The 22,492-nt window shown below is 55.7% G+C and overlaps 2 protein-coding genes across 2 annotated transcripts in view; one reads left to right on the forward strand and one right to left on the reverse strand.

Moving 5' to 3' along the window:
- COL8A2 (collagen type VIII alpha 2 chain) overlaps nucleotides 1-13,401 on the forward strand; it is a 33,577-nt gene extending 20,176 nt beyond the window's left edge. The window contains exons 2-3 of the mRNA XM_075173937.1: nucleotides 4,414-4,595; nucleotides 10,215-13,401. Coding sequence (XP_075030038.1) covers nucleotides 4,430-4,595; nucleotides 10,215-12,136 — 2,088 coding nt within the window. The 5' untranslated portion in view covers nucleotides 4,414-4,429 and the 3' untranslated portion in view covers nucleotides 12,137-13,401. The remainder of the gene's footprint in view (nucleotides 1-4,413; nucleotides 4,596-10,214) is intronic.
- Nucleotides 13,402-16,416: 3,015 nt separating this feature from the next.
- ADPRS (ADP-ribosylserine hydrolase) lies at nucleotides 16,417-22,102 on the reverse strand. The gene is made up of 6 exons (XM_075173938.1): nucleotides 21,858-22,102; nucleotides 20,736-20,832; nucleotides 19,684-19,891; nucleotides 19,389-19,573; nucleotides 19,189-19,289; nucleotides 16,417-18,629 (listed from the first exon to the last, which is right to left on the reverse strand). Exons 1-6 carry the CDS (start codon nucleotides 22,090-22,092, stop codon nucleotides 18,337-18,339), a joined length of 1,119 nt encoding a protein of 372 aa, XP_075030039.1. The 5' UTR covers nucleotides 22,093-22,102; the 3' UTR covers nucleotides 16,417-18,336.
- Between the last annotated feature and the right edge of the window lie 390 nt (nucleotides 22,103-22,492).

A 22,492-nucleotide genomic window follows, 5' to 3' on the forward strand; every position in this document is an offset into this window, starting at 1 on the left:
CGTTTTTGACTCGTTTTATTATTATTTTTAAAGCATGTGTAGCGCAAACCAAATCATCTACCTCCTGCTGGAGCCAGTCCAGCCCCGTGTTGGGCTTGGAAAACCTCCCTGCTTTATTTTTCATTGTAAATGACCGGAGGATGGAGCGGCTCGATGGGACACGGCGGCGTCCAAACTCGCGCTGCTCCAGCCCACCCACACGCGCCGGCTGCTTTCTCGGTGCTTTCTCTTTGCAGCGTCCACCCGAGCCGGGCGAGCGCACGCGGTGCTCACCGCCGCTCACCGGCAGCCGGGGTTTGCAGAGGTGGTGCCCGTGCCCTGCGCTCCCCGTGTGCAGCATGGGGACGGGGATGGGGAGAGGGACGGGGATGGGGCCGGGGATGGGGCCACGCTGGTGAGCCTGGGCATGCGGTTGAAGGGCATCGAAGGCCCCATCCTGGCTCATTCCCGTGCCCCAGCAAACCTGCGTGGGGCTGGCGTGGCCTCGGGTTTGATGTGGGGACGGAGCCGGGGCGAGGGCCAGCAAGCGGCACGCCGCGCCCCGCACAGATTGCGCTTTTACTGCAGGGTTTAAACAAGTTCTCCATTTTACTGACCTTCAACCGCAATCACAGATCCCCCGTGGATCCCATATATTGACTTAAAAAATAATTAGCCTTGAAGGGAGCAGGCGCAGTGCCTGCCTGCCAGCCCCATAATTAATATTTAAATAACAGGGGCCATAAATCAGCTGCAGCTCAGCGCACAAGCCCCCGGTTGTGTGCGCGGGGGAAGCGCGCGGCTGTGTTGCTCGCAGGAAAGTCGCCCAGTCTGCGGCAGGGCCGTGGCCGGGAGCGTTGACATGGGTGCTGCGGGGAGAGGGGGACGGTGCAGGGTGGCAGGACCCCCCTTCCGCTGGGAACGGCTGGGAGCTGCGCGCCGGGGCGCGCCGGGAGCGCGCCGGGAGTTCGCCAGGCCAACCAGCACAAGCCACAGACTGTTTCTGGAGCGACGGGGGCGGCGCGGGCTCCGGCTGCCCGAGCCCCCACGCTCCTGCGAGAACAAGGTGACATTTCTTGTCTCCTTTCTCATGCTTTAAGTGTGAGATTTTTTTTCCTTTTCCCGGAGCTTTCATTGCGTGCCAGGGGTTTTTAACACGTCTGCTCGCCGACTGCCAGGGGAGCAGACACTTGCACAGTTAGCGCGGCGGCGGCGCGCTCTGAAGCCCTGCCAGGGGTCTCCGCGCCGCGCCACCGCACCGGCTGCAGCCGGGTCGGGCCCCCGCTCCCCCCGGAGCCCAGCAGCGCGGTGCTGCCGAGCCCCGTCCCTGCTCCAGCGTCTCGGGGGAACAGCACCGCGTCGCCGGACCCCTCGAGCGCTCCCCCCGCGTGAACTCTCCTGGCCTGCTGCTCCTGCCGGGCTTGGCTTTTCTGCAAGGAGCGGCTGTGGTCAAACTACCGGACTGTGCCGGGGGGCTGGAGCTGCCTCCGAAGGCCGGCAGCCCGGCCGGCCATGGTGCCCAGCCCGGCGTTGCACCGCCGTGCCCGGGAGCCGGCTGCGGTGCCCCGGCAGCAGAGCGGGGTGAGCCCCATCCCGCAGCACCAGGGCCAGGAGGGGCTGCGCTCAGGAGCCCCCAGAGCATCTCCCCTGCTCCAGGCGGGAAAAAAGTGACTCCCTGTGGGATTTCTGCTGGCTGTACCGGAGCGGCTCCCAGCCCCTGGCCCTGCAGGAGGACGGGCAGGCGACACCCGGCCATAGGCAACACCCGGCCGTAGGTGTCACAGGCGCAGCGGCCCCCGCCGCACCATGAATCAGCCGACGTTTGCAACCTGCCCTGGAAGATGAGAACGTTGCACGGCTGCTCGTTGTGATTAATTATCATTTCATAACGCAGGAGATTTCAGGCATGAAAGAGCCTCTTCACAGACACGTTGTGCACACTTTATCCATCATACGAGACTCCAGATGTTTCCATTTTATTCTTATTAAATCACCGCCTGGAGAGCCCGGGTAATGTGAGGCCTCCTGCCCCGGTGCCGGGCAGTGCTGCGGGGGACGGCAAAGCACCCGAGACCCCTTTTCCTTGAGGGACGGAGATGTGTGCCTGGGGGTCTCGGGCCAGACTCCCCCCCGTTGCGCCCGCAGCCCCTTGGGAGAGCGGGGGCAGGTGGAATGACCCGGCCGGACCAAGGGAGAAGGTGCAGGAGCTAAGCCCGTGCCTGGAGATGCCGGGTTACCGACGGCCGCCTCGGCGCCGAGCAGGGAGACTTGATTTCGCCTCCGGTGCACAGCGGAACCGCAGCCAAAGCAGACGGATCACCTTGTCCTCCCTCTCCCTTCCCTCTGGCTATGGTTTCCCCCCAGTCCCGTGTCTCTCCAAGGGCCAAAGTCCCGCAGAAGGACAAGGGGACATTTGCAAATGCTCCGCAGCACCCAGCAGCGAGGGGCTGAGCCACCCCAGGGTGCTGCGCCCGTGGCGTGGGCTCGCTGGGCGAACGAGCAGCATCCCTGAAAGCACCCGAGTCGAGGGGAGGAGCAGGGGTGAATAAAGCCCAGGTGGGAGAAGAGAGGGCTGGGAAGGGAGGGAGTTAGAGATGGAGGCACAGGGGTCATACCAGGTAAGGAAAACAAATAAACAGCTGATTCAGGGGTTTGTCCTCTTTTATTTAGCAGAAACTGTATTTTTACAGCTGCAAGCCCTTAAAATGGGATTCTTTTTCCCTTAAACAAATCCTTGTAAAATAATGCTTCATAAAAATAAGCGTTCCTCTTCTCGACCCTGAAGACAGAAAAACAATACCACCGGCAAGGCCCCCTGCGAGCCGCCGAGGAGGCTGATGGCGGCTGTCACGCGTGTCCCTGGCTGGGCCTGCCCGAGCCCCGGCGCGGAGCCTGGCCGTGGCCTCCCCGCCGGGTGCCGCGGTGTACGGCACAGCGCCGGTCCTGCCGGCTCCGGCAGGATGGGCAGAGCAGAGCTCCTCTCCCAGCATCTGCCGGGGCTGCCTGCATCCGCACAGGGTCCGGCTCTGTCGTGCCGCCGGCAGCAGAGCCGACCCGGTCCCCTCCAGCCCTGGGGCTGCAGCCAGGGCCAGCGAGCTCGAGCACAGCCCCCAGCACAGCCCCCAGCACAGCCCCCAGCACAGCCCCCAGCACAGCCCCGAGCACAGCCCCCAGCACAGCCCCCAGCACAGCCCCGAGCACAGCCCCCAGCACAGCCCCCAGCACAGCCCGGCGTGGGCAGGCGGAGGGCATTTACCGGGCAGGAGAGCAGCGGTCAAGGCTGCCTCGTCACCTCCGACAACCTGCCAAGTGCTTGTAGCATCGGGAAGAATCCCATGCCAGGGCTCCCCCCTCCTTTTACTTAATATGCTTTAATTTTGTTTTAATTTGGGGCTTTTAGGAGTTGGTTTTTTCTCCAGGCTGCAGCTTTTTTTTCACTGCTGCTTCAGCAAAAGCGATTCAGGAAATTCCGAGCAAATCCCGGCGCGCAGCAGCCCTGCCCCTGCTCCCCGGCGGCAGAGGCAAGAGAGCTTAATTCTCATTAAGAACCACCACGGGTCAATTATTGCGAGAAGGAGGAAAACCAGCAAAGCTCTTTGGCATCACATGTTATTTAAGCTTCCGAAAATAAATGTTCTTTGCAAATCAATCTGTTTGCAGCTCCGCGCGTGGAGCTAGCACAGAAAAAGTTGCTAGAGGAAAAGTATATTTATAGAGAGTATTTATTTTAAATAAAGAGGCACTTAAGGCAGAGGCTGCTGCTCCCAAGTGCCGCAGCCCTCCCGTGGGCTTTCCCGGCCGAGGGCTCCTGTCCTTCACCCTCCGAGCGAGCTCCCATCGCTGCCCGCAAAGTTGAGCCACAAACACAGCGAGTCTTGGGCTCTGACATCGTGGTTTTGGTCCAGCACCCACCGGGAGGTGCAGCACCCATTTGGGAGACGCAGCACCCACCCAGCCGTTCCCGGGGCAGGCAGGGCTCGGCGCTGGCAGCCCGAGGCACCCGCGGGAGCCGTGGCCAGAGCACACGCGGCTTTTGTTAGAGGAGACCTGCTCGCTTGAGAGGTGTGACAGCAACGCTCGGCTCAGCGGGCGGTGGTTTTCATCCTGCCTTTTCTTCACCTCTTCTTATATATATTAGAAATATGTAAGGGAAGCCTGATGTGGGCATAACCCCGGGTACTGGGGCAGCCTCTGAAGGCCCTGCTGGGTGCCATGGTTAGTGACTGCTCGTAAACTGTGTATTTATTGTGCATCTCCCAGCCAGCCACGTCAGGAAGGGTAACGTGTTCAGGGCAACTGTGGTCCAGAAAAAGGCAAATTTGAGGGAGTTCTGCTCCCACCGGGATCCTTCCCAGGTTCTTGGCTGATCCTCGTGGGACAGAGGGTGCAGACGGGGGTCGTGGGTGCCCGCTCTCACTGTCGCTTTGCCCGCAGGAGCAGTGGGACCAGGATGCTGCCGGACGCCGTGGTGCTGCTGCTGGTGGTGGTGATGGCGGTCGGCCTTCGCTCAGCGGCGGGAGGAGGCGCGGCGGGCTATGCCCAAGTGAAGTACATGCAGCCCATGGTGAAGGGACCCCTGGGGCCCCCCTTCCGCGAAGGCAAAGGGCAGTACTTGGGTAAGGGACGTGCTCTGCGGGGGGTGGGAGGACACGGGGCCGCGGCTGCCTGGGAGACCCGCCGGCATGGCGGGAAGGGGCCGCAGCATCCTGCAGCCATCAGGCACTCATTGTCCCCTTACCCGCGGGGTCGGTGCCCCCGGGGAGCAGCCTGGCATGGCCAAGGGTGCTGCTGTCCAAAGCATCTTTGGCCAAGCACAGAGGGGCCGTTCAGGTCTCCTTAACCCATTGCAGAAACACAAGGACAGGCACAGAGAGGCTCAGCAGGGAAGTGGAGCCCTTTGCTCGGGCTGGGGCTGGGTGAGCACCCTCGGGTGCTCAGGCTGGGAGCTGGTGCACAAAGGGGACCCGCGACCCCTGTGCTCCCCTCCTCCTCCTCCTCCTCCCTTTCCACGTGTTTGCTGGTATCTTTGAGGCTCAGCCCCAGGAGCCCTGGCGCTCGCCATCTCTCCCTCTCGCTGCTGTTAAACCTGAGCTGTCCCTGCGAGGCTTTTTCCACTCCTCCACCTATTCCGTTCTCCCTGTCTGCATTTCACACCAGCTGGGAACGGAAAGAGCGCCGAGGCCAGAGCCGAGACCCAGCCGAGCGAGGGGAGAGCAGGAGAGACGTTTCCTCCCTCAGAGAGGAGCGACCAGAAACACCACGCGTGTTAAATCACTCCCCACCGAGCGAAATGTGCCGCGCGGAGGGGCAGAGGTGCCGAGGTCATTGCTCCGTGCAGCCCAGCCCCAGCCTGTCAGAACCGCCTGCCCTGAGCTGCCCTGCCCGCGCCCCGTCCCCTGCCCGCGCCCCGTCCCCTGCCCGCGCCCTAGTCCCCCAGTCCCTGACCTGGGCTCTTTTTATGCCCAGCCCTGGCCGCAGGTGCTGGAGGTTAGAAGGCGCGGGAGGGTCCATCAGTGCCCACAGCGGGGAGTTATTAGCGTGTGTTAATTACACACACCCTGGGGAACTGCTCAGGAGCTTGGGGTCTTTGCAAACAGCGAGTGTTGACTGTGACTGAGTTTCTCTGGCACTTCTTGGCTCATCAGGGCATCCCTCTGCCAAGCGAGCCCCCAGCACCTCCCCGCGGTGCACGCGACCATCACTGCACCCAGGGTCGCAGCAGCAGCAGGGTATCTTTAACTCAAGAGGGGGATGGAGGGGAGGATACCTTGACACCAAACACCGCGGTCCCCGATGCTCTTCCCAGAGCCAGCCGCTGCTGGCAGCACTGCGGGATGGGGCAGCGCTGGGGCTCAGGTGCCCGGACCCGCCGGGTCGGTTCTTGGCCCTCAGGAAAAGGGAAGAGCCGCCGGAGCCCTCCCCGTGGGTTCGCACAGACCCGGACCCTCCGGGGAGCCGAAGTCTTGGCTCCGGGAGGAGAAACTGGAGAAGGCTCGGCTGCCGGTGGCTGATTTACTGCTGGGCTGAATGGCTTATCAGGAGTTCAGCTCAGCACATATGTCAGAAAACACACAGCAAAACCTGGAGCCGAAGCATACTACGAGCCCCCCCGCCTCCCTGCCCCCTTCCCAGCTGTTGTAAAGCTGCTCCCTGAATCCCAGCCAGAGACAAAACCTTCCAGAGTAGCACAGGAACGTTTCAGCTGCTGGTGGGACTGGATTCAAATATCTCCCTGCTGGTTTTCCTTCTTTTTTTCCTCTTCTTCCTATGCATCAGAGCAGCTTGCGCTGCCTCTGAGCAGCGCTGCCTGCTAACCGTGGCGGAGAGGCGTGAGTGTGCCGGGCTCTTCGCAAGGTGCAGTTTGGGTGCGAGCTTTGCCAGGTTAGACCAGGCAGGGGTTAGAGGAGACGCTGAGGCAGGGCAGAGCACGGGGGTCCCCTGGACATTACTCTCCTAAAACCCCTGGGAAAGAGAGGATGGGCAGGGGATGCAGGCAGGGGGATGCAGGCAGGGGGCCGCACAGAGGCAGCTGGGGAAGCCTGTGCCTCCTGGATCCCACCAAGCTCCCATCTCTGCTTAACCTCTAATTTGGCAAGGAAAATCCCTGCTGGCCTTCTGCCCTGCTCGGGGAGCTCAGCTGACTTGCCGCGACGGCACAGGGCCGTGCCGTGCCCCCGCAGGTTACCCCCGAGTCGGTGGGAGCTGTGCGGGGCCCCCCCCCGTGCTGCCCCAGCCTGGCCCCGGGGCCGGGACCCCCGCCTGAGGGGCCAGGCCAGGCCCCGGGGGCTCTCCCCGGCCTGCGGGTGCCATCTAGTGAGAGACAGGGCTGGTTTCCTCAGGGTGCCAGACACGTTTTCTGACCCAAAAACAGACTCCCCAGGAGCATGGAGGCAGCTCTGGGCAGGAGATGCTGCTAAATGCCAAAATGCTAAAAGCATTTAAGCGATATTTGCACAGTTGGGTTTTATTTTGGCTTGGTTAAAACCATGTCCGTGCAGCCTGCAGCCCCGTAAAACCGCTGCTGGGTGCTGGCCGGGGCTCAGGGAGCCCAGCGTTTCCCCGTGCATGCGGGGAGCCAAGCCAGCGCACCCCAGCTCGGGGCACCGATAAGGCACAGGCGGTGCCCGGTGCCAGGCAAGCGGTGGGGTTCCCCTGCAGCGACAGTACAGAGGGTTCACCCCAGGGCAGCAGCCTCAGCTGCAAAGGTGAAGGAGCGCGTTTCACCTCCCCGGGCTCGGGCGAGCTCAGTGGAGAGCCACGGCCCAACCTCTCTCTGCCTTCAGGGCTGCGCTGCCCAGGGCGTGGGAGCAGGAAGGTGCTGGGCAGTGCCTGGGCTGCTGCTGCCCGGCGTCCCCAGCGCAGGCGGCCCGCAAGTCCTCCTGCTTTTGAAGAGGGTCAGTCCTGTGATCCCCGTGGGGCTCTGCTTGCTGCATGCGGCCAAGAGGCCTCCAGGTCCCTCAGCTCCTGCCGCCGGGGAAACTTCCCTTGCCGCTTCCGTGCTTCTTTCTGCAGTCGCTCTCACCTCACTGCCATCCCCGCGCACGGCAGCTCCGTCTGCGGGGGCTGTGGCTGGGTCCTGCGCTGAGCCTCCCCGCACGGTCAGGGCACCCGCTGCAGTGGAAGATGGGATGAAAGATGCAGTGACCCTGGTCCCATGCAACGTCCGTATGAGCCTGTGAAACTCGCTCTCACGCGACAGGGCTTGGCAGCAGTGCTGGAAGGAGCTCAGCCGGTCTCTGCATGGCGCAGCCAACCTCTCCTTCCTGCAGTGTCATCCAGCTGCGCTGGCCAGACCTGCTGCTGCTCGTGGCTGGGAACCACTTCCCATCTTGCTGCATTATTCCTCTGCCGGCCAGTCCGCGCTGCCGGGTTCCTCCTCCAGGCGTGCAGGGGTCCTTACCAGGACGAAGGCAGCTCCAGAGGGGCTGCAGGATCCGCCCGGGCACGTCCATGCCCCTCAGGAGGTGAAAAGCTCTGTGGTGCCCAGGCGAGAGCTCGCAGGGGCCATGCCTACTCCTTCCCCTTCCCGCTGCCCCAGCTGGCTCTTTGCATTAGCATTCATGGCAGCTTTGTTCATGCTTCGAGGGGAACACATAACCCCATGCTGCCGCTGTGAAATGCAGAGCTCTGAGACATGCGTCTGTGGTAAGACATGGTCTTTTGAAATTGGATACCACTGGGGCTGCAATGTCCCAGTTTCTCTCCGCTAACGTCCCCGGTTTGGTTTTCCCGTCTGCTTTTTTGGCCGCCTGCAAGTTGGCAGCTCTCGCCTGGCGTTTCTCTTCGGTGCCTTGTGCGAGAGTGTGTGTGTGCTTTTTCCTTCCTTCGTGGGCTCAGCTGTAGATCCTTGTTCTGATTCCATGCAAAATGACCTAGAAAACTAATTCTTTTCAAACCATTGCAAGAAGAAAAAAAAAAAAAAAAAACAACACAAAAACGGGGGGGGGGGGAAACACATTGAAATAATTTTCCAGAGAAAAATTTTTCCAGAATTCAAACCCCAGAAATCTGCTTTAGTGCAACACTTCACATCTCCCTTGCCTTCTTTCCCACACCATTTTCTGGGGTGAGGAGCAGGAGGTTTGCAGAAATCCAGTGGCAATGTCATGACAGACAAGTATTTCCTTAATTTCCACAGCCAAGTGACCTCTATTACAGCCTAGGATGCGGGCCAGGCTTTGATATGTAGATAAGCTCTGAAAATGTTTCCACTACCAAAAGAAAAACAAGCAGGCACCAGGCTTGGAAACGGCCAGAGCTAATTGCTGCGCTTAGGAAAGGTAAAGCTGCCCCAACGCACCGGAAAGGTGCCTGCTGCTGCCACAGTTATTCTTTTCATGTGTCTCAAATCTCCCCTAATCTTTTCCCGTTGACTGAGAAAATCTCCGTGTTGGTGGATCCTGGCGCTAGGGGTGTCTGTGCTCCCACGGCTCGGCTCAGCTCGCTGAATGCCCAGGCTGGGGCCGGGGCAGGTCTCGGGGACCCCCTGCCTCCTCCTCCGTGCCCTGCTGGGGCACACAGCCTCATGCCATGGGCTGGTTCTGCTCCCATCCCAGATGGGATCCATTCCCATCCCAGGATCTTGCCCATGCAGATCTGTTCCTGACTGGAATGTTCAGTTTTGGGCAGATTTGGTTAAAATTTGCCCAAGGTGTCAAGGCCCTTTCCTCTGCCCCTCGTGTTTCTCATCATAGTCCCATCTACGTGCGACTGCCAAGTATTTCCTTCATTTTAAGCTTCCCAAAAAACAGGAGTTTGTCAGATTTATTCTTTCTCACCCGTTCCTGGTGTCACGTGGGAAGCGACACCCTGCCTGGGCCGGCCTCGAGGAGTTATTTATGCTCGCGTCTGCGCCTTAAGTAGCGAGCTGCGGTGGGCATGTAATCTGGCTCTCCTCAGCTTTGTAGTCTCTCAGCCCATTAGTTTCTTTCTTATATCCGTTTGCAAAAGATCTCTATAAATTCTTGAAATGTCAAGTGGTTACGGCCTATTCCCAGCTGGGCTGACTCATTTGGATGTAACCGAGGTTGCGTTTCCCTTGCAGCTATTGGCTTTTCCTCCATCCTCAGCGCTTTTTTTCTTTTTGGTGAGTTTTTCTCTGCCTTGCTGGACACGGGAGCTGAGCCAGTGAGCACCGCAGGCATGTCTTAACCCATACAGGAATCACCTCTTCGGTCTCTTAAGTACACGTCCAAGAGTTTTCTTTTTAATCCAAAGGGATTAAAGGTCTCCTGAGGCCCTGGACTCGAGGGATGGGGTGGAGGGATTATCCTCAGTCTTGGCTCGCTCTGTCGCCATCCTCTCGGCTGAGCCCAGGCAGGAGCGACTGAATCCCACGGTGCTTTCAAGGCCGCTGGGAAGTGAGGCAGCGGGAGGTTTGAATCCAGCTCCTAAAAAAACCCCACAGTAGGTCATCACAAAGCAACACTGCTAGAGCTGACAGCATTGCTGGTCTTGTTGACACCCTCTGTGGAGGGAGGGATGGAGTAAGGCTGGAATTAATACCCTGGGCTCTGGCCAAGGTCTTGCCTCAAGACAGTCCAGCTGATGTGGTGGCCCAGGAAGCCACTGTGGCCACGTTTAAATAAAACCGTTTCTAGAGAAGGGCACTCTTGCAAGGACAGACCCAGGCAGCGCTGAAGCCCCTGGCTTTAACACCCTGAGGGCATCACGCACAGGCACGCTCCTCCTCCACCGCCGGCCCCAGTAAAGCTCCATGTCTCCTCTCTCCACAGACATGCCGCCGCTGCTGCCGATGGACCTCAAAGGGGAGCCAGGACCGCCAGGGAAGCCCGGCCCGCGCGGACCCCCCGGGCCCCCCGGCTACCCAGGAAAGCCGGGCACAGGGAAGCCGGGAATGCACGGCCAGCCCGGGCCTGCTGGGCCCCCCGGCTTCTCGGGCATCGGGAAACCCGGCATCCCAGGGCTCCCTGGAAAGGCGGGTATGAAGGGGATGCCTGGCGCCAAGGGCGAGCCCGGCATGCGAGGAGAGCAAGGGCCAAGAGGACTGCCCGGCCCCCCGGGGCTGCCGGGGCCGGCCGGCATCTCAGTCAACGGGAAGCCGGGTCCCCAGGGCGGCCCCGGCCTGCCCGGGTTTCGGGGCGAGCCTGGCCCAAAAGGAGAGCCAGGTCCCCGCGGAGAGCGAGGGATGAAGGGTGAAAATGGCGTGGGGAAGCCAGGGTTACCGGGGCCCCGGGGGAACGGGGGCCCTCCCGGCCCCGCGGGGCCCCCAGGGCCTGTCGGCGTTGGAAAACCTGGCCTCGACGGCCTGCCAGGCGCACCGGGGGAGAAGGGCGACATGGGCCCGCCGGGCGGGCCTGGCGTCAACGGGGAGCCTGGCCCCATGGGGCCCCGCGGTCCCCCCGGCATCGACGGGATTGGTGTCCCGGGTGCCGCGGGGGTGCCGGGGATACAGGGCCCCATGGGACCGAAGGGAGAGCCTGGGATCCGCGGCCTCCCTGGTTTGCCAGGCCCGACGGGCTACGGGAAGCCGGGCTTGCCCGGCCTAAAAGGAGACCGCGGGCAGCCCGGGGTGCCGGGAACCATCGGCGATAAGGGGGAACCCGGCGTTGATGGGGAGCCGGGTGAGCCGGGCCCTGCCGGCATCATTGGGCCACCGGGCCCGCCGGGGTCCATGGGCCTGCCAGGCAAGCACGGGCTGCCCGGCTCCAAAGGCGACGTGGGGCCGAGCGGGCCCCCGGGAATGCCGGGGATGCGCGGCGACCAGGGCCCAAACGGCTTCGCGGGGAAGCCAGGGGTGCCGGGAGAAAGGGGCCTGCCCGGGTCACAGGGACCCCCCGGCCCAACGGGCCCCAAAGGAGAACCGGGGTTCATCGGCCTCCCAGGGGTGCCAGGATTAACGGGCGGCCCCGGGCCGAAAGGGGACGGCGGGATCCCGGGACAGCCGGGGCTGAGGGGCCCCTCCGGCATCCCGGGCTTGCAAGGACCCGCAGGTCCCATGGGGCCTCAGGGGTTACCGGGGCTGAAAGGGGAGCCCGGGCTCCCTGGGGTTCCCGGTGAGGGGAAGACCGGCGAGCCCGGCATGGCCGGACCCATCGGACCACCAGGAATGCCGGGAACGCCGGGGCTGAATGGGCCGCCGGGCCCGCCGGGGCCGCCTGGGCCACCGGGAGCGCCCGGGGTGTTCGACGAGACGGGCATCGCGGGGCTACACCTGCCGGACGGAGGCGTGGAGGGGGCCGTGCTGGGGAACGGCAAGCCGGGGAAGCCGCAGTTCGGCCGAGGAGAGCTCTCCGCCCGGATCGCGCCCGCCTTCACCGCCATCCTCACCTCCCCCTTCCCAGCGTCGGGCATGCCAGTCAAGTTTGACCGGACTTTGTATAACGGGCATAACGGCTACAACCCAGTCACCGGGATATTCACCTGCCCCGTATCCGGCATCTACTACTTTGCCTACCACGTGCATGTCAAAGGGACTAACGTTTGGGTGGCCCTTTATAAGAACAACGTGCCCGCCACCTACACCTATGACGAGTACAAAAAGGGCTACCTGGACCAAGCCTCGGGCAGTGCCGTGCTTGAACTCAAGGAGAACGACCAAGTCTGGGTACAAATGCCCTCGGACCAGGCCAACGGGTTGTACTCCACGGAATACATCCACTCCTCCTTCTCCGGGTTCCTGCTTTGCCCCACATAACGGCTGTTGGGCACATTTCCTTTTCACCCACTTTAGCCATAAACTGTCTTTTTTTTTTGATAAAAAAGTTTTTTAAAATTAATACGAAAAAGAAAAATCACTGGGAAGAACGCGCAAGCCGTTGTCGTGGGACCTTGCTTCACGCTGTTTGATCCTTGAGTCAAGAGGGTAATTGGAAAGGAGACATCTATCTTTCTTTCTTTCTTTTTTGGGGGAGGGAGAAGGGAGGGAGGGGAGTGACTTCCTCAGCGAAGCGTATTTGGAATAAATTTTACCCTAGTGACGGTACATCAAACACAGGAATGCGCTTGGGATGGCAAGGATCTGGCTCTGCAGTAAACTGCTCTGTGACCCAGAGAGGGTCGTCTGGAAGATCAGACCCTTCTGGTCTGTAATCAAGTGTCCTTGTTTCCCATTTTGAGTACTAGTTAAATAAATACAGCTGTTGTAATGGATGGTGCATTTGCTAACCAGCACAGGGGTCCTAGGCACTTAGAACAAACCTGTACAGCAGCAGAGATCCACGATGGATTGAGAAATTTCCTTCCCAAACCATCAGATATGCAAGTTTCAGTCTCACTGATGCCTATTTTTTCAGACTGTGCTTTGAGGCAGTCTCTCCGATTCACTCCGGATTCAGTGTGGTTGGATTTATAATCATAAAAAGTGGAACACTTTGCATAAGCACCTTCTTATGAGAAGTAAATATTATTTTTGACCCTCCCCCCCAGCACCTTTAGGAACAAAAACATCCAGGCATTGGTATCTGGGAGGATGACAGACGACCTATTCCAAAGCCGTTGAGGGAAGCTGGGACCCCTGTGACGAACAACGATCCTCTCTCTCGGGTTAATTCATCTACTGGCAAGTCCAAGGGCTAGTTCTGTCCTGTCTGCTTCTTTGCAGCCCAACGACTTGCTTGGCCTCGTGAGCATCTTATTCCCTGACAACACGAGGATGGCACTGCAAGCCTGGCTTACGGTGCTTCTAGCCTGGTTTGATAGAAGGTTTAGTTACACTTTCTTGAAAGTGCCACTTATGGACAACTTGCTTTTACTGTCTCACTATTTCAGGATGTGTAAACTTTTGCATTGGTATCCCCCCTTTCTCTGGGGACCTTTTAATTAAGAAAAAATAGTGTTCGTTCTAACTTTCCATTCAGTCATTTTACAACGGTGCTATTATCTACTTAACAATGTTATTGACAAGTCTAGTGCAATATGTACCTGTAAAAGTGCACCATTCCAGGTGCCAATCTGTGACTTAGGGTGAAAAAAGAAAAAAAAAAAATCACATTCGTCTGTTGTTACCACTTTGTCTCACGAATGCTTGAAATGTTACCGACCTGAATATGAGCGACAAGGTTCTGGGAAAGGTATGCACGGATGCTGACCACTGGGCTGCTCTGTCCTTTGCAAAGGGAGCAGCTGAACCCTGTTGCTTTGCAGATTTTCTCATGGTAGAATAGTCATTGCCACCTGCACTCACAGCAAAGCGGTTCTTCTCATCCCAGGCAAGTAGCACGCTGCTGAAGTTAATCCACACGCGCTACGCTGCGTGTCCCTCTGCAAAGGCACATCCCTGAGAAAACAGCAACAATTTGGTCACCAGCTGAGCAACTATTACCCTTAAATTTTCTTAAAGCCTGTTCTATGGCCAAAGAAATGTAGCAAGAATGGGACTTGGGATTGTTCTCCAGATGGACTGTACAAGATATTTAAACAACTTTTCTTTTTCTATTTCTGTTTTGTTTGTTTGTTTTTCTCCTTAAGCCTCTTGCCATCCAGGGCTTCCTTTTAAAAACACACCTATCCCTGAAATGAAGAAACACAAAAAGGAAGTTCACAGTTGGAAGGCCAGCGCTTCAGCTGCTGCCGGGCTGGGGCTGGGGCTGGCGTGTCCCCCTCCCAGGGATTTTCTCCACATAAAGCTGCAAGTTTCATGTAAAGATGAAACCTTCTCAAGCTGAAAGGCTGCCCCAGTGTTTCCAATCCAGCTGGACGTTTTTAAATCCTGAAGGCAGGTGGGTGTCAGGGCCGTTCGGGCTTTCATCGTACTGGGTTATTTCCCCGCAGGAACAGGAGCCATACCAAAAGAGTCCCTAAGATTAAAAGCGGAAGCTCAGATGTTTTCTTCAAGCCCAGGCTTGGGAGGAGGGTGCTAGGACGGGGCTTGTCTCCTTTATTGAAGCGTCTTTCCTGTGGAGAACAGCAATGAACTCGAGCTGGTGCCAGGCAAGGCCCCGGCCAGCGGCGGGGTCTGGCTCCTTCCACCGCGCGGCACTGCCGGCGACGCGTGCACACTACCTGCAGCAGGGCCAGGAGCTTCTCGCGCCCCAGCCGCGCGCCGGGGTGGAAGCTCCATCCTGTTACTCAGCAAAGCGACTTATTTATACTGTGTTCTAGCCTACATTCCACCTCTTTTTGTTCTGTTTCGTTTTACTCAAAACTTCTTGTTCTAGCTGGCAAAAAGCGATGACAAAAATACTCACTATAACCACACCGAGACATTAACTCGTTCAGTGCTGTAGATATTGTTTTGCAATTTCACTTTCCCTTCATGTGCAGAGCATAAACCATAATCAACCTTCTGCAGCTATATAACCTGTTACATTTACACAGTAATTGAAAGGCAAAGATATTACACGCACATAGAGTTAGGCTAGAAAAAACGATGCACAGGATGAGGGAGGCTGTTCACTAAACTGGACACTGTCAGGAAGAATTTTTTTCTGGAGTACTGAGTACGTGATATTCGCCAGCAGAAAGGATTATTTTCTGTCGTGTGTGTGAGCGCATGGGATTTCGGTTTCAATCACAATAATAAAAAAGGTTGGGTTGGATGAAGTATGTCTATTTTTAATTATGAAAACTGCATTACAATGTGCATTTTTATATACAAATTCTTACTATTTTTTTTAAATTTGCCTCTAGTATCTTCATTTCTAACCTAGTATATAGAGGTTTTTAGTTTTGTAAATACTTATTACATGCACTGTCATAGTAAAAGTTGGTTTAAAATGCACTCTTTTTGTGATCAGAAACTGGCCTTCTCTTCAGAACTAAAACTACAGTACTTGATTGTATTGACAAAACATCAATAAAACTTACTGTATAAAAGGCGGGCTCAGTTGTGCCTTTGTCCAATTATTAATGGGCTTGCTCAGCCTTGCTGGTGAGACCATTCATATGGACCTCTTGCACTGTATTTCCTCCTCAAATCCAGCTCACTTGTTCCCAGCAGTCCAGCAGATTTGCTTGCTAATTAATACTCTTATGTAAGAAGGTGTTGCATGTTTCTTGTGATTAAGGAAAAGGTTCCTGTCTCCAGAAGTTCATTTTTAAAAAAAAGGATGAAATCCAGACCCTTCCAGACCGGCAATTATTAACTTGAGGAATTTAAGTCAAAGTGTTGGGGATTCCCTTTCCCTTCTGTTTTTTCCACGACGCCTTTTTTTGCTACGTTACACAACCTTGCCTACAGCCAACCTCGCATCCCGAGCAACAAAAGCAGTCAGTTCAGCAGCACACAGGAGAAATGGTGAATCATCTGTAAGCAAATCACTTTCAGAGAGTAAAAGTACAAAGAATAAAGAGAAGAAAATATGTTTTCCCACCTGATCTCTTCCCTGGAAGAGCAGACGTTACTCGTTCTAGAGAAGCCTGGTTGCCACGCGGGCAGACTCCTTCAAAAGCTGACTCTTTAGAACAAGCGATTCTCCTGCGGCAAGTCACGGGGCACCCAGCACACTCCCTGGTCTCTGCATGATCATCGCAGGCTGGACTCCAGCAGCTGAACTCCTTCCACGCACTGCTCCTCGCTGCAAACGGCCTACAAGCCGCAGCCAGCAAAGGAAAAGGGCCTCTCCAGCAAACCTCCCCGCAACGCACACGATCGATGCTTCCGACTCACCCCGCTGTTAGCAAGAACCGCATCCCCTGGGCTTTTACAATCTTCTGCTACCCCGTACTGCTCACAGGCAAGAGCGGCCACCTGAAAGTCGTTTTTACTGCAGATTTCCAGTGCTGAAACACCCCAAAGCAAGCACGAGTCTTGGCTACGCGCAAGGTGTCTCTAACCAGCACCGAACAACTTCCATTCTGCTTTCTACAGAAAGATTTCAAGAAGCCATAACAAAGTAGTTTCAAAGTAGTTTGAGTCTTAAAGTGAAGTACGGAGGGGTGGGGAGAAATAGCCCAGAGGTTTTCATACAACTCCTCTTGTCATTTAGCATGGAAGCACAACTTCATGACTTGAATGAAAAGACAGGAGCAGTGGCTAATTAACAAAGATAACTAAGATTTTATTCCTTCCCAAGGAAGTCAGAGCTAAATGTTTTAGTACACATTTAAATTCTAGCCTAAAATGAGCTATATGTTTTAAACAGGAGCTCTTCTGCTCTTCATGAGTTCCGAACATTTAAAATTATAAAGCTGCTTTAAAAGGAAAATACCTTCTTTTAAATAATTACGTGAATATGTTCACACCTCTGGCAGAATAATGTGAAAAACCTGACATTTTACATCTCGGATCTGCAGCACAATACATAAATATAAAATGGACCAAAATTCCACGTGTTCTCAGGACAAGAATTCGTTTATACAAGGAAAACCCATTAAAGCATCACACAGAAGACTGGCACCTGAAGGAAGGAGAGTACAGGAAAAACTGGAATGACCTATTGCAGCCAGATTTTCCACGTGTGCATGCAGCCTGACACACACAACCACCGTGTGCCGACACCACCGGGAGCGAGCTCCTTTTGAGCAGGATGGTCACCTTCCCGGTGTCAGAAGAAATACTAAAGAAATAATGGAGAATTACATTGTCACATTCAAATTTATAAACATTTCCATATGATGACTGCTTGCCTCTTTCTTTTTGTTTTCAATTATTAAAAAGCTTTCAACCCTTTTTAGACATGCCATACCCAAGCTGTTACTCCCTTTTTGACCAGCTCCACTGGGCAAAGGTTTTAAATGTGAAACTCTGGAACAACACAGCTTTGCTAGAATGTTCTTGGCCACCAGTACCAGCTCCAAATGCACAACTTCTTTTAAACTCTGATAAATTCTACCCCAATTAACCTACCTTTCCCTTCATCTTCAGATGATTCTTACCAAGTACAGAGTTTTAGAACTGTGAGAAGTAACTCCTGCTTCCAGCTGAAGTAATTTTTGTCACTGACTGCAGCAGAACCAGAATTCAATCCTTGTGTAACACTGGGTTTCACAACTATCTCCACTCAGATTTAAACAGCAGTCTCACTCTCTGGACGTACATAGGACAGGATTAAACCCGCAGAATTCAAGGATTAGGAACAAAGGAAATGGCTAGAGTAGCTGCAGCAATGTGAAAGCCAGCTACGTAAGGGAACACAAAATGCAATAGATCAGGACGGCGCGAGGTGGATCGCAGAGCAAAGGACACCAAAGGAGCAGTAATTACTTACGCCCTCTTCCAGCAGTAACAACGAACCAACTGGGATTCTGTCTGCATGCGCCAAAGGCAGTTCTCACAATGCCACTAGCAATGCAAGGAAATCCCTTCCCCAATCTCTGGCACTTTTCATTCTGCCTTAAAGAAGTGAACCTCCCGGGAGGTCTACCCTCCAGCACCCTCGCTCCAGAACACCGGTGGTAACCCGTGCCACCGCGCAGGACACCCTCCAGGCTCTCCAGGGACGTGCCTCTCTGATGACTCCCATCTACATCCTTTAGCTGGTCAGCTGAGTGTGAACTGGTGTTTTGAGAGGGGCGCGGAGCCTATCAAAGCCACTGCGGGACAGGTCACTAACAACTGAAACAAAGGCCACGGCACACAGGAGTAGAGCAAGAACGTCAGTGGATTCAGACACCCACCTAGTAACTGTAATGACAAAATGACGTAACGGCATAAGGGGGGGACAAAGCAAGAAGCAGAAATCTTATGAAAAACTAGACGCTCCTGTACACTTCAGAGGAGATGCACCCACTGTCCAAGGCGCCACATGCAGCCACTTCCCAGCTCAACCGTCACGGAAGGGTATGTCCCCTCTCTTCCAAAGCAGCTCGTGCTTCCAGCTCTCAACTCACAGCAGCAGGCTTCTTTCTCGGGTGGAGGCTCACTGGCAGATGGCGTGGATCCACCACCAGATTTCTGACCAGAAAAGCAGAGGTGACCACCCGCTTTGCCTTCAGAAAACACGCTCCCCTTGGAGCTCAGAGCCGCTGGCAGTAGAGTTCATACAAGCTATTTGCCAGCTTCTGTGTCTCTTGAAAAGCTTCACAGCTCTGCTCCCAACTTGGGGATATCTGTTCCTCCCCATAATAAGCCCCTGCAATGGCTCCTGCCATGGTAGCAATGGTGTCTGTGTCTCCACCCAGAGAGATACAGTAGATGATGGTCCTCTGCAGGTTGCTGTAGTGATCAGGAATATCGGGGTCGGCTTCCATACAGCGCAAGAAGGAGTAAATTGCAGTAGGGACAGACCGCAAAGCGGCAATGCCATTGCCTGTTAACAAAACCAATCATCTTCAGTGCTACAGAACACTTGTTTCTTGCTTCCCGCAGAAGTACCTTTTCCCTTCTAACTGCAACTTCCCACTGCCAGTTACTTTCAATACCACTATCGCTGATTTTATCACGACAAGGTGCAAAAGTCTGCATCTCAGAAGAGAAATCTCCCCATAGTTCCCCAGTACTACTCACATCCTGGAGCCCAACTCCCAGCGACACCAGTACAGTTTGGCAATACACACCTACCCGTTCCCATCCAACATGCAGATCTGATAGCCATTAAGACAAGAGATCTTAGAATATTAAGAAACGTTATTCATGGTAAGTTTTTCTTAGCAAGACATTTTTTTCCCCACCAATACAGAGAGGGAGTCACTGGGTCAAGACTCAGAGAACTGCTGAGTGGCGAGCACAGGCAGCCTCTCCAGCACATTCTGTGCCTGACAGGCAGCAGAGGCCAGGTGGCAATCTGGGGGGGGACACGTGAACTAGGCTTGCTGAGTTAGTCCTGCTTCCAGCTCTTTCGTAACACTTGTAGTAAGAAAGGTACTTACCTAATTCAAACAATACATCTGCTTTGGGAACACTGCTGAGCTCCAAAAATTCCTTTATTTTCTTTAGACGCCTTGAAAATGGTAAATCCTCAAATCCCAGCCTGGCGAAAGAAAAAAAAAGAATACAATGAAGAAGAGAGAATGCGAAGAGCCAGAATAAACTGTACACAGCAGTGTTAGTGCTCCTCACAGCTACTTACGCTCGGGCGTCAGTAAGAGACTTGTCATCTGCCTCTACATCTTCCATGTGGCTAATGAGCTGCTCCAGGAAGGTCTCCTTGCTGAGTTCTCCCTGCAGGGCGAGATGCACGGCCAGGGCCTGCAGGATGGCCCCGTTGTAGCCCAGGGAGTTGGCATGGGTTAACTCAGCACTCAGCTTCGCAAACTGCGAATGAAAACACGTCGTTAGCAAGCCTACCTGAGAGACCACGGTGAGACTCCCCTGACAGCAGGGACTTCCAGAGTCGAGGTGCCCAAAGGAGGCAAGAACGGTACCTTCTTAACATCCTGGACATCCGAATACACGAGTGGGATGCCTGCCACCCTCATGGCACCGCCATTGCCATAGGAGCCTTTCCCATTAAACTGGGCTCGCGCTGGTTCAAACACATCATTGCACTTGGGGCTCAGGAGCTTCTTGAAGACGTTGACAACAGCCATGCCATAGCCCCTGTTGGGTTCCTTCTTGTACTCCTCAGCAAACCTGGCGTGGGCAAGAGAGCAGCAGTTACGCAGGTGAGAAAAAATACACGGGGTATTTGGTCTGTTACTGACGTTTGTAAAGAGGTTGTATAAAGCCACTGTATAAAGTGAATTAATAACACGTGGATAATTCAGTGACAGTTGGGGTTCAAGTGATTCAGTTCTGTAGGGAAAGAATCAGATTCCCAAAAATTGGTGTGAAAGGAGGAAAGGGTGTATAAACATCACCCTCCACAGCCCACTTGTTTTCCTCTCAATTTTGCCTTGAAATAGAAGCAAACTGGAAACGTTTCCGTGGGTCACAACCACAAAGAAAGTCTTTTGTTCGAGTTCAATGGGAGAGTTTTCTAAACAAATAAACGTTCTCCCTTAAGTGGAACCAAATGCTACCAGGGCTGTGGATTCAAAAGGGAAATGGATCATAACAAACTGAAGCTGACCTCACTAATATTCACTAACTAAATTAAGGGAGGTACAAACATAAATAGCAACAAACATGAAAGGAAATGCTTCTGAAATTTCCAGGCATTATCTTCCGCAAAGGTGAATACACATACACGGCTGCAATACTGCATGTTCCATCCTGCTTCATTTCAAAGCAGACTCTGAAACTCACACTAAAGCGAACACTGCTGCGTGTTCCAGGACAGTGCAAAGCACACAATAAATTACAGGATTAGCCCTCACTTTTCTGATTTTTTTTTCCTCCACAAATTAACAATGACTTTGCCTTAGCCCCTGTCCCCTTTCACAGAAAATTACAGCGATTGCTGAACCTTAGGGAAGTTTTGCCTTCACTAGTAAATGTCAACACCCTGGCCTCTGAAGCTGGCTGCAGTCCTTACCTCTTGGCCATATCAACTTCATCAAACTCTCGCTTGGCTAGCAGGGACTGCACCACCGACCTGCTCATGGCCGTGTCGTCTGTGTACGAAAGCGTTTCTAAAACAGAAGGTCAAAACATATCGTGACCATCCAGGGACAAACTCTGCTCCTGTCCTCCTCCACTGTCAGCACTTCCCTCCTCTCTAAGGCCTAAATATCTATACAGCTGAAGTTAAAACATTACCAGAACTTCCCCAGCGCTTTCAGCTCATCACTAGCCACAGTCATCAGAGTGAGAAGGTGCAGAGGAAGAGAGATGCACCCACAGCAAGAATGAGACAGAAAGCATTTCAAGATTAGTAAGAGCCAGGAGAAACTGTTCGATACGCAGAGGCACATATGGACAAGCGAGAGACAAGCCTCTTTCTCAAGGAGTTTACAGCATATGCTGACAAGCAGAGAAGAGAAAGCACAGTTGCATTTCTGGACAAGACCACAACAAAATCAAGTGCCTTTAAGATTCTACTGGAAGGGTATACAGGGCTTGCTGCACTGCTCAGAACCCCAACACAAATCCATCATCACTTGCTAAGAGTTAAATAACCGTTCTTGTGCTTCTCTTATTCTACTCCTATCTATTTTTGGTGTATCTGTTCCTTGCTGACACCCCTGTGCTGCGATACACCGGTTCCCAGCACGCTACACACCCGGGCTTCCCTCGAGCAAGGGCAGCACAGCCTGAGCACGGCAAACCACACATCCCTCCACACCGGCCATGTTCTTACGGCACCAGGAACTGCCCTGGGGGAGCCAGAAGCGGGGCACTGCTTCAGCGGGGTCATCCTCACCCCGGGGTGGGGGCCCCAAACCCCACAGCGCAGGGGACACACGCCAAAGCAGGGCCGGGGGCAGCCACGGGTGTCCCAGGGCAGGTGCCCCCCGCTGAGGCGAGGGGCAGGACTGGGGACACCCACGCTTCGGAGGGGCAGTGGGGGTGCGAGGCCGGGGGGGGGACGCACCCCAAAGCCCGATCCTGGGGCTGTTGGGGGCCGGGCCCGAATCTGCGGGGAGTACCGGTGGGTACGGGGAAGGCGATGTGCTCCGGGCCCGACCCCCGTCCCGCTCCCGGGGTTTCTGCCCACCTCTGCGGGCGCTGCCGGCCGGCTCCCCCGCCTCGGGCGGCCCGGGTGCCGGCTCCAGGCCTCGGAGAAAGCGCAGTAGGTCGGGCAGCTTCACGACGCTTCTGCCTTCGAAGACGGCGCCCAGGCAGTCACCCAACAACGCCCCGGCCAAGCAGCCCCGGAACCGGGCAGGTCCCGGCCGAGGCCGCGCCGCCGCCCGCCCCGCGCCTGAGCCCGAACCCGCCGCCGCCGCCATCTTCTCCTGCGCCGCCGCCGCTCCCCTCCGGGCCGCCAGGGGGCGGTGTCCGCGGCAGCCGCGGACACCGCCCCCTGGCGGCCCGGAGGGGAGCGGCGGCGGCGCGGGCGCGGCTGCTGGGAGGCCGTTGCCTTATTTCCCTACTTACGGGAAGGGAAAGTGTCGATTTTTCTTTTCCCCTCAATTTCTCATTATCAAAAATTTAGTCGGAGAGCCAGGAGCCAAATCCAGGCTGCTTTCCACTGGGGCGGTTACCGAGCATCATTTCCCACCTCGGGGAGGAAGAGCAGGCCAAGTTCTGGCAACGCGGACGTGCAATTACGCGGCTCGCACGGACGCCGTCGCCCAGGGAGAGCGTGCTCAGCACCTTGGGAGCGCGCCTGGAAGAGAAACAATAAAC

Source organism: Calonectris borealis, chromosome 25 (genome assembly GCF_964195595.1).
Source record: "Calonectris borealis chromosome 25, bCalBor7.hap1.2, whole genome shotgun sequence".
In the NCBI taxonomy this organism is placed as follows: domain Eukaryota; kingdom Metazoa; phylum Chordata; class Aves; order Procellariiformes; family Procellariidae; genus Calonectris; species Calonectris borealis.